Source organism: Coturnix japonica, chromosome 1, assembly GCF_054131305.1.
Source record: "Coturnix japonica strain WE chromosome 1, WE-NBRP24, whole genome shotgun sequence".
Classification (NCBI taxonomy): Eukaryota; Metazoa; Chordata; class Aves; order Galliformes; family Phasianidae; genus Coturnix; species Coturnix japonica.
Genome location: NC_140663.1, coordinates 17,853,821 through 17,865,743, shown reverse-complemented (window position 1 = coordinate 17,865,743; position 11,923 = coordinate 17,853,821). Strand labels below are relative to the sequence as shown.

Sequence of the window (11,923 nt, the reverse complement as noted above, 5' to 3'; positions counted from 1 at the left end):
GGGGGATCACAGTAGTGGCTTTAAATGCTTTAAATTGGGGGGGTGGGGGGAAGATTGGGGGTGGTGGCTTGTTAAAATGATACATCAGAGTCTGCTTACAAATAATAATGTGGGAGGTCAGTGGGGGAGGTTGTAGCATCTCTCCCTTCACATAGCCTTCATGGCAAGTTGGAGAGTGAGGATGAGAGAAACTGGTGCTAACAGTAACCTGTCATTGTCATTTAACATTATGGAATTAACAGTCTGAGTACTAACATTGCCTAGGTTCATTCTGAAGAATAATCAGTGGGATATCTGGACTGTCCAGAAGAAGCAAGCTGTGTTGTAGGCTTAAGGCTTTGTGTGCCTCTTAATGTTTCAGTCTGAATCTTTTAGCATATTTCCAGGTAGCTCATGCAGTTGAAAGCTCTTAACTGGGTCCAGAGTTTGCAGATTGTCTTCCATTTCCAAGAATCATTTGTTGGGTTGTGTTTTCCACTCATGTAGGCCCTTCAGGACGGTACTTGAACCTCAACACAGGCTTGTTGAATAACTACAGAATACAGATGAAAGTGCTCACTGGGGAGTGTGGGTGCCATTTGTAACAGTTACAAATCAGTATATATGGAAGAAGGGAATATGTAATGTAGTCTTTTAGAACCATTTGGGCCACGGAAGGAAAAATCTGGTCTAGGTGCAAAGGAAAAGTTTTACCACAAATTATGGTATTTGCTCACTAAAGAACGATGACACTGCTTCAATCTGCCATTGCACTAATCTTCATCTTGCTATTTCTTTCTACTTCATATAAAACTGTTTCAATGTGTTTTTATGATAGTTAAAATTACAGCCCATTCACTCCTCTACATCTAATCTACTTTTCTTTTGAAGTGACTTCTGTAACCATGATGTGCCTGATGCCAGAGTACATGAAAAGTGTGATGCTCTGTTTCTTTTGTTCCTTGTGATTGCCTTTGGATAGACCATGTCTGCCCTTCGTAGCTTTCAGGGGAGTGTTTTGATGTGTTTGTATCAATGCATTATTGTAGTTTATTTAGCCTTATGATGTGTTCAGAATTTACAGAAGATGGTCTGATGCACCACAGTAAAAAATGGCATCTCTTATGCTCCATTAAGAGTGCAAAGATATCATAACCCTGTGTTACAGTTCTTCATTGTGTCCTGCTTAAGTGAAGAAAACTGAAGAAAACTTCTGCTTGATACCCTGGATAACTTCTGTTATCGATCCTTTGAAGAGTGTGTCCATTTACTTAGTGTGGAAGGGTTGTAGGATGTCCTGTTACCCTACAGGATGAACAGAAGTAGGGGAGTCATCCCACTTAATTTTACTGAAGTTGTATTTTACCTTGTAGGAGAACTAACTCCCATGTCAGTTTGCTCATCTATTCAGGCATTTTCAGGAACAGGCAATTGTGGTTGCAGAGATGACCATCTCTACATTTTATATGCCAAATCTTAGTGGTCCCTAATGGCTTTCTAGTAGCACGTTACTGAAATGTAGCGAGGAGTGTTTCTGCGTAAGCCATGTGAGTTTGTAGCATTGAACTTCTCTTCATCCCTTAGAAAACAAACCAATGAGGGAAGTGGTGTTGAGGACCATGGGGTAGAAGAGAGAAGAGAGTGAGACCTGTCTCTAATGGCACTCAGGTCTGTCTTTCGGTGAGTGTTAGTTTGAGAGGATCTGGGATGTTTCGCAAGCATCATAGTCTACTTCTATTGCCTAAGAATTAATTTAACCCAGATATTAGATATTGCCTTGGATATTGCCAGTAAGTTAGCTGCCAGCAAGATAAGCTGCTGGATCTCTTTGTAGCTGTATAAACAGATACCTTGGCAGAAAAGAGGGAATGGTGTGAAATGAGCAATAAAAGCAGCTAAGGCAGGATGAAAAGCACGCTGTGTTTTTTGCTTTTCTTCATTTATTCATGTTGTATTATTCATGACATATTCCTCCCACTACAGGTCTTGGTTGTTTCTTTGGCACCTACTGCATCATGTAGAAGACCAGGCTGTTCACCTTTAGGAAGTTTTTGTGGGCAGTGCTGCTTTTGTTCCCTGCCTCTTTACATTTTGAGTTCATTTAAAGTGAGGACCTTTAACATTATCTATCATGGCTTTGATTTAAAACCAGAAAGAGAATGAAAACATTGCCTGTGTGCCAGCATACATTTGTGTTGATATATAAACATAAGCACACATGGTAGTTCTGACTCAGTTGTACCAGTTTAAATTCTGAATGTGCTTTTGGCATAAGGTTTTTGACAGATGCCCATTAAACATCTCTATAAGTTGAGTCAGTTAATATTCTACAGATGTCTTCCTGGAAACCTTGTAGGAGTCAGCTGCAGTATTTGTTTAAAGGTACTCTGTTAGTCTCTCAGTCATCTCTCTGTAGGAACAGTACTCTGGTGAATTCCAACATCTGAAGAGCAATGTATGCTTTGCATTAGCAGAGCCATTTAGTGTTTTTACCCCTTTTGGAAGGAACTCAGGTATCCAGCAGACACCAAATCAGCTCTCACTCTAGTTACGCTTCTGAAGATGGTGGTGCCGGCCTTCCATTCCAGGTTAGCTGATACTTAATTACCTTGAATTCTTCATTATGAAAAAAAGTGAGATCTTTTGGCATTAGCCAGGGGGGCAAATGTTTTTTCAGAGAAAATATTGGGGAAGTATGTTCCTACCTGAGGAGAATCTTCAGACTGCGGCTCATCCAGCCTGACATGAGCATTAGAAGAGAATGTATACAAAGTCAGTCCAAGAAGGGAGTTACAGGTGAGCCGTGCCTTTACAGATGAGTGGTGCCAGTGTGAATGCTCACTGTATTAGATTTCCTGCAGGAAGCCCTGCAGGACTGCATAGCTGGAAATTCACATCCTTTAAGGAGTTAAGTGCCATAAAGTGCAAACTGTCAATCCTGTCTGGAAGTGGCAAATCTGCTTATAGATTGCAAGTGAGGCATGGCTGTATGATTTACTGCTGTCAAAGTGTTGTAGGGGAGTAACATTCATGGCACTTTTTCTGTGTGCTGAAAGCTGCAAACAGCAAAGCAGATAACACGACGCTGAGTATTAAAAGATGTGGCTCCAGGAGCCGGTGAATCAACATGGCGATACCAGTTGGCACATGATGGGCTTATTTTTACAAACCTACCTAATAGGTGTTTTATCCAGGCTGAATGTCAGCCATCACCTGTTTCTTCACACCCAGCCTTAGAAGTAATAAAACAGACTGATGTGCTTAGTCAAGTAAAACACGGTGAGGACAGCACTGAAACCCAAACCTTTCTGTGTTAGGATTTTTGCCTGCTCCAGGGTTTAAGTCCACAGCATCTGAGTCTGTCAGGTGTTGTGTACAGGTCCCTAGTGGAGTGTGCCTCCTGAGGCATGGCTGGTGCCCATGCTGCTGCTGCACTGGTGTGCTTCATCATGCCCCTTAGCTTCTGAAGAAGTTACTCATGCTTTTATTCACAAAGAGCAGACTCCTCCAGCCCTCAGGACTACAGTGAGTCTGGTCAGAAAAGCTTGTTATTCTCTGCCTTTCTCCTTTGATTCTTTGTTCTTTTGCAATGTCAGATTTTATGGCACTGTGTCAGGATGCTACGCTGGTGTTGTCAGCGTGACACAGAGAATGAAAAGAGAAAGGAGCTCATTGTCCCTCAGCAGGCATCTCTCCTTGGGGCGCAGCAGAGATAACCCTGGGTGGAATGGAGGTGACTATAGAGTGAGTCTTGTGTTGGGGGCTATAGTTATAGAAAGATTGAGGCTTCTTAGCATAGTTAAAAGGACGCCAATACCCTATGACGTGGAACAGCACAAGAGCATGAAGTTGAAGCTAACACTGCAGAAAATGTAACGCAGTGTGATATATAGTTCAGTATAACCCAGCAGGGCTCCCTCTTAGAAAATGTTTGTAGCTTGAGTGCCAGAGCTGCTCAGCTTCACTGTGTGTTCATGCGTAACATCCACAGGATAAAGAAGCACTTAATGCATGAGAGACATAGCCTGCATTACTTATTAATTTATAGCAGATCGAGTCTTTTGTTCATGTACTGCTGCTTACATCAGAAACTGCTTTACAGAAAACCAGTGAAACAGTCCTTGAAAATACATGAATGTGCATGGGAGTATATGGATGAGGAGCTCCTCGCTGCTGTGTGCCTAAGCACCACAACGTTTTTGCAGATACTGTATTTATATGGGAGAAGAGGGCATTTTAGACAGACTTAGGATATTCCACAGCACAGAAAAGGGAGTTTCCTACACTCTGTCCAGTTCTTTTCCTTTTCCTGGAGAAGTATCTGGAGATGTATCTTACTGGGAGGATTTATTTCAATCTGTGCTTCCTTGCATATCTGCAGAAAGCAGTGTTCTGGGTGGAAGTACTAAATGACTGTTCCAGGGAAGGAAAATCATCCCAAAGCACAGCTGTTCAATAAACATCACCAAGGAAAAGGAATTTTGTGTTGGTGAGGCACATAGCTTAGGTGAATGAAGGCATGGAAATGCCTCCTTGGAGAGAACAAGTGGGACTTCTGAAAAAGTACAGTGAGGGTAAGAGGCACTGAAGATGGCACTTCAGAGAATAACCAGATCCCCTGCAGGTGTAATCAGTGTTTTATGGTAGTTAGATTATTCTGCATGAATTTCAGATGACAGTCCTAAGAAAAATATTACTAGCGATTTTTTCTAAGGTACATTTGGGTGCAGAGATGAGGGGTTGTGAGCTTTCTGTCTTTGTCTGTATTAGATTGCCTGGTTCAGGCTTGCAACATCTTGGTAACACCCAGTCTAACTGTGGTGCCTTGAATGTGGAAAGGATAAAAATAGGCGCACAAAGGATTTCATCAGTGTTGGTTGGTTTTATTCAAAGCTTTAAATAAAGGAAGTCATCTTTCCTTTCTTTCTTTTTTTCCCTTCATTTCTGCTCTCTCTGCGTTGTCTTTGCCTCCACATAATTTGCTATGCTAATATCCTAATAATGTCCCAAATCCATCCTGATTGATATCCAGGTGAACTGTGGAGTCATTTCAGTACTTTAATGGTAACATCAGCAGCACAATATGCCATTCGTCCTGTTTCCCTTCTTGAAGTCAATAGTTTTTCACAGTGTCAAACTGATGTGTAATCCCTAAACCACACAGCTGTAGAGATGGCTCTGAATAAGGCTATAAAGATATCAGGTCTCATAGGAATAATATTCTCTTTCATTTTCCATTTCTGTTTCTTTCTTTCTCTTTTCTCTGCCCCACTGGTTAGTACTCGACAGGCCTCAAGTACTGTAGGAAAAGTGCTTTATGTCAGAGTGTTTGGCTTCTAAAAAAGCATTTCAGACCTCAGCACAGGAGCCAGTCTGCACTGATGACATCAGGGCCAGACAGGCCTGCCATCAGCTGGGGGGTGGCATGATAATGTGTCTAATTAATCTAATGCCATTCCTTTCCTCACAGTTGTTTCAAATACCTTTTTTCAGTGTGGCCTTCAACTCAGTACCACAATAACCCTTTGCCTGTGACATGCTTGTCTAAATGTTGTGTTGCAGCAGGTTGCCGAGAAAGGCGTGTGCATCAGTAAAGAACCAACCTGAAAAGCTGCTGTATGAGATAGCGTGCATTCCAGCAAAGCCAGGACACCATGTTCCAGTGTCAATGTGGCAGCCTGGACCTGGGAAATGGCACAAGTAACCCAGTGTCCAGAGCACCAGCTGGCTGCTAGCAGAGCCTGGCTTCTGGGCCCTGCTTGGGAGCTTCCACTGAGCAAACAGAAATTGTTGTGAATTAGCAGAGCCTGACTGCAGGACTCCAGTTTGAGGTTTGAACCACGGGTGTTCTAGGAAGCTGAGAAGAGACAACTCTAAATGCCTGTAATGTGTAGGAATTTACAGGATTAAACAGAGTCTGAGCTGAGAATTAGCTTTAGACAATGCCAGCTACATCTTTTGAAGCATCTAGCTCTGTATATTTAATTAACTAGCCGTAAATGAGCTTGAGAGAAGCACTGGAGGTAACTGTATTAAGTCTATATTCAGTTGGTGTAGTTCCACTGAAAAATGTATCCTAGAATCATAGAATGGCTTAGATTGGAAGGGACCTTAAAGCCTTTCCAGTTCTAATCCCGTGCTGTGGGCTGGCTGCCCCCCACCAGCTCAGGCTGCTCAGGGCCCCATCCAACCTGGCCTTGAGCACCTCCAGGGATGGGGCACCCACAGCTCTATGGGCAGCTGTGCCAGGGCCTCACCACCATCTGAGTGAAGAATTTCTTCCTAACATCTAACCGAAATCTCCCTCTTAGGAAGGGTGATGGGGAGATGTGTTTCGCTAGGTGGTTATTTCTCTTGATAATATACTCTTTATGGGAAGAATTTAGTTCTACTTTCTTGATCTCTCTCCCAGTTAGAGATTGCAATGTTTCTACCTAAATCGCCTCCTGAGGGAAATTAGCAGGTATTTGAAGTGTTCTTCACTGCTGTCAGTGCTGGTCCAGTTGGTGAGGACCACTTATGACTGGCTCAGATTATCAACCAATTTACCTGGTTTATTTCAAAAACAGAAGTCATTCAGATTAGTCTTCTTGTATAAAACTGTATGCCTCTGAACTTTTTCTTTCACACATACATCTTTTTTATCATGAGTAGCCCTCAAAGTTTTAAAATTTAACACATAGCAAATCCTAATGTTGTTAGGCACTACTTCAGCCATTTTTACGCCTGTAGTTAATGTCCTGTTATGAAAATGATTTTGATTGCATTTCTCCACTGATTACAGGAATTTTTGTGTTAAGATAGTATTAACCCATGTTTTTTTTCTCTCCCTTCTCCTTATCTTCAGGTCATTGGAATATTGGATGTGTTCACACCAGATGTCACACTGGAGAAATTTAATGGCTTGTAAGTTTTGAGTTCTTTTTGTTTAGGAGCAGGGGACTGTTCCTTGTATAGAAAAAGAGTTGTTTGTGTTTCCTAATAATGGAGAACTCCAAACCTGTTGCGTCCTGTCTTTTCTGAATTCCATCTTAGAATAGCTGGTACGTTCAGCTTTGAAATTGGCAGGTTTTCAGAGTGTTGTTAGAGCTAGTAACCTGTTTTATAAGGTGTGTGTTTCATGCAGCCCTCAGTAAACACATTCTGATGGGTTCTCTAACCCACCTTTAATGCCTTGTTTCTTACACTAAAGCTTAGACTGATCAGATAATGGAACCATTAACCCAAGCGAGTAGTCTGAAAGTAATGCCTCCATTCTAATTCTAGGATTAATTCAAAGCTGCTGTTACTGTTTAATTGTTTTGTGAATATCTGAGCTCTGCTCTGTTTCATTCCCTGTAAGGTTTCCCAGTGCTCTTTCTGCAATTCCTTATCTCCAGATGAAGGTGTTGTACATTTCCCCTTGACTACTAACCTCACAGGCCAACATGATCCAAGCAGTACATAATATAAATTATTTTCTGGCACCAGGCGTTTACATCTCTCTGATATCTCCCTTTTGGCAGCATCTCAGATGCCAGATATTTAGTGCTACAGATATTAAAAGTCTGTTTTACTTGTGGATCCTTCTGCAATTCTTGTGAATTAGAGTCCCTGCAGAAATAGTGGTCAGAAGCCCTCTTGGGCTTAATGTAGTTAATGTGTTATTTCTGTAGAACTGAATTGGATTTCTTCTAATGTATCTATATTTAAAAAAGCAACCCTGTGCATTTGTATGTTGACCAAAAAAAAGCTATCTGACAAGAAAATGTGAGAAATGAAGTACAAAAAACATGGACCGTGTGTTAATATTGATCATTTAAAACACCACAGAGCCAAAAAGGATGTTGTCCAAAAGGTTGGATTAGATACGTGAGGCTTCCCTTGGCTGACAAGCTGTGAGATGTTATCTCTTGCCTATTGTGTAAAGATCAAATTCAAGTTGATCTGTGGCCAGAAACAGCTGAAGAGAGACAAGTGGCTTCACCACCAGCCAATCCCTATGGCTGGTGTCATCCAAGACTTTGGGTTTCTTAAGTAACTTCTGGCCCTCCCGTTTAAAGCAAAACATGTTCCTGCTCTATCTGCTGCTCAGCTTTCCTGCTGCTCTATTCCACGAGTCAGTGTAATGAAGCCAAAATCTCATTTCCTGTGTGAAGAAACAGTCAGTGTCATTTCCCTGCTTGCACCGCTTTTCTGTCAGAGTTGGAAATTCAGCTGATGGAAACAGTGTACAAAATCAGAGATACGTGAGTCTTTACCAATTGAAATCCCACTGCGTACAGCTGTTTTTCATCTTCTTTGAACACACTTCTTGCATTGTCTGTTGTTGTGTCATAAAAAATGTAGCTATAACAGATTGCTGCCCTCTAAAAATTTTAGGGTTTTAACTTGGACTTGCAAGGAACTTAAATGTGGTAGGCATCCCGTTTCCATTGGAGTGAATTGGCAAGTGTCTAACCTCAATGTAAACACATTTCTAAAATCTTGTTTCCCCATTTTGTTTCCTCGGTTTGACTGAGAGATTTGATGTCATCGAACAGTAAACTGAGAATAATGCACATGTAAAAGTGGTCGTAGAGTGCTTGAAGGTTATATGTTGTTTTTAATGTTGTCTGTGTACATAAATTGTTATCCATCCAGAGGCCTGGGATCTGTACAGATGAGGGTGGGCTGGTGAAATCTTAATGAATCTTGAAGGTCACTGCCATCAGTAAAAGGCACATACATATTTCTTTCTCTGTTTTGTTGGGTTTTTTTGTTGGTTTTTTTTTTTTTTTCTGTAGAAGTAATGTCATTTTCTGGTTCATTTCAAATATTTATGACCTCTGGGAAAATGCATCTAATAAGTCTGATTCAGAGGAGTACTTAATATGCTTTTAACATTCAAGAGCATCAACAACGCAGAAGTCAGACTCAGTTTTCTGGGTTACTGGGTCTGTTGTCGAGAAGCATCTAGAGTGAGACTTGGTGAGAGAGAAGAAATTTCATTCTCATCTCAGTAGTTGCTACATCCTTATGTGATTACAGAATTGAACTGCGCATTTTTTCTGCCCAAAGGATAACAAAGTGGTCTGTGAATGTTAAGCTTGGAAGCCGGTATGAGTTACTAAAGATGAAGGAGGTTACAATCCTAGATAGAAGTTAGTTCTGCACTTTTCTGCTAGCTTCTAACTTTCTATAATCAGTGTCAGGGTTACGTGATACCTCTTCATGACAACAGATGGAAACACAGAGGGGCCTGAAGGGAAGATAGTAGAATTGTTTGGTAACAGAATGATCTATATAATGATCAGTGAACTATAACATACAAACATGTTTCAATTTATTTGACAAAATTATTCTGACTTTATTTCTGTTTTTGTTTGTTTGCCTGTTTAAGCTACCTGGTCATGCCATTTATGGGAACAGACTTAAGTAAGATAATGAAGCATGAGAAACTCACTGAAGACCGAATCCAGTTCTTGGTATATCAGATATTAAAAGGCTTGAAGGTTTGCCACTTTTTGTTATTTCTATTCCACAACTTTGTTTTCCTAGTGAACCGTTATGGAGAGCTGTAAATACTTATTATTTGATGGCAGGTTAGAGCTTACCTTGCCTTGTTTGTACAAGTACTGATATTTTGTGCAGTAGTTACTTTGTGACAGTAAGCGTTATCTGGCAGGGCTGGGGTTTGTAGAATCATAGAATCACCAAGGTTGGAAAAGAACTAAACGATCATCCAGTCCAACCGTTCACCTATTACCAATAGCTCCTACTAGACCACGTCCCCTGCCATAGCTTGAAACATAGCATTTCACTTATTTACATATGTAAGAAATAAGAATTGAGAATTCAGGTGATGTATTCCTGTTGTAATATTACTATTCTAAGTCCCTTCACCTAGCTCTGCAGGCTGTGTCCAAGCTCTCCAGCAGCAATGACCATTTAATTCCCTTTGCTGTTCAGGAGACACACTGCATAGAAGGAAGGCCATAGAACTGCACTGTCTAGGATTGGTGTGGTTCCTTTGGCTGCTGCCAGCACAACATTTTTTGCTTTATAGTCCTACAACATATGAGCAGACTTTTCTCTGCACACAAAGGTTAAGTGCAGACAGTGTGCTGGGAGTTGTATCTGATAGGGGTGTGCGTATGCAGTGGAAATCCAGCGCTCTTTTTGATACAGGAAAATGTGTCACATCTGCCAAGATTCTGATTTGTCCAGATGTGTATTTTTATTGCCAAACCCTATTAAAATAAATAGTACTGCGGGACAACTTGCTGATCCTGTACAAGAGTATCAGCAACAGTGCATCCATGATTCCTTTGTAGCTCCATATTTAATAGATACAGAAAGACAACTATTGTTTTACTCTCATCACGAAACTTAGTAAATATGTTTTGTTCTTGAGGTCTAGGTTAGATATTAAGAGAAAGTTTTTCACTCAGAGGGTGGTGACACAGTGGAACAGGTTGCCCAAAGTGGTTACGGATGCCCCACATTCAAGGCCAGCCTGGATGTGGCTCTGGGCAGCCTGGTGTGATGGTTAGAAACCCTGAATGTAGCAGGGGGGTTGAAACTTGATGATCATTGTGGTCCTTTTCAAACCAGGCCATTCTGTGATTCTATGGTTTTTTTTTTGGTGGCACAGTGGTTTGCTTTCGTCTTTTCTTTAAAGTACTTGGTTAGGCTTGCAACTAAGAGGGCTTTTGTCATTCTTTTGTATGGCAGAGAAGCTGTGTAATGTCAAAGAATATGGAAGCAAGCTGAAAATAAATGCCCTTATGTGGGTGGAGTGGACTGGAGTTTCCAGCTCCTTCAGTCTTGGGTTCCTTGTCTGCAGGAATGTGAATTGGGTTTGTTTTCTTAGCAGTCTGAGGATGGGGTTGGTAATCATATTGCATAATTTATACAGTATTTGAGAATGGAAACTTAGCTCTTGGGCTGTACAAGTACCTCTTCAAGTGTCTTTTGACATATTCATGGTAATATTTACTTCTTCCAGTTCTCTCCTTTGGTTATCCCTATTTACTGGTTTTTGTTCTCATTTGTGGTGTTCTTTCTGCTTCACTGTTTCTTCCTCCCTCACCTGTTTCCTCTTCAGTTTTTCTTTATCTGTTAAGTCACTCCTCATTTTCACTTTTCTTGCTGCCTGGAATACTTTTCCCTTAGTCTTTTCTAATTCACTTTTTAGTCGATCTTTGTTTTGTATAGAAATTACATATACAGACAAGAATCCTCAGAATTCAGACAACCGTTGGATCTCTTCCTAGCACAGTCTGAAGGATTTATGAACGCTATCAAAAGTCATCTTTAGGCTTATGCGCAGAGCTCCTGCATTCAGAGGCACTTTGCACACATTAAACTGGAACCTTGAATGAAATTTTGTTCCAGTAAAGTGATGATAACACTGTGAAGTGTGTGTCTGCTGTGGTCTCGGTGTGTTTATCACATTAAGGGTGAATAATCTGACAACAGGTGAATGACTTAATGAGGAAATTTGGCAAGAATAGGGTCCCATTTCAGAAGACTGTTGAACTGAAATGGAAAACTTTCTGAACTAAGAGTAGCCTAGTTCCAGTGCTGTACCTGCCAGTTGATAATAGAAAGCAGTTACAGAATACCACTATTGTTGAAGAAGCACTGCAGCTCAACACAGGTTTTTCAGTTTACAGAAGGGCATTTGGAGTTTACATTAGCACCAGAAATAAGGGCTATTTCATTAAATCTCAGCAGTCTTATGTCAAGAGAAGTGCTGAGAAAACAGATGAGTTCTCCCCAAAGTGCTGACATGATTTTTGGTGCTATTAACTGTCATTAAACCTTCAGTGGAGTGAGAACACCAATAAAACCACATTCTTCACCCAAATGGGTGGATTTACTTAAAATAAAACTCAAAAGGGTGCAGTCCCTTTAATTCCTGTTTCTACATGCTACATTCTTAGGTGCAGAAATTCCTGAATCTGCTGGTTATTTCCCT

General features: G+C 40.9%; 1 protein-coding gene across 12 annotated transcripts in view; it reads left to right on the top strand.

The window, feature by feature from the left end:
- The window catches only part of MAPK12 (mitogen-activated protein kinase 12), a 28,322-nt gene that overhangs the window by 1,866 nt on the left and 14,533 nt on the right, over positions 1-11,923 (top strand). For 11 of the 12 annotated variants that reach the window (XR_014935945.1, XR_014935984.1, XR_014936008.1 and 8 more), the window contains exons 3-4: positions 6,827-6,885; positions 9,341-9,452. Coding sequence is in view for 4 of the 12 variants with exons in the window: in XM_085520222.1 (XP_085376348.1) it covers positions 6,827-6,885; positions 9,341-9,452 (171 nt within the window). In the remaining 8 variants the exon portion in view is untranslated. Of the gene's footprint in view, positions 1-6,826; positions 6,886-9,340; positions 9,453-11,923 lie in introns of those variants that run through there. The other variant, XM_085520578.1, reaches the window with a different exon arrangement.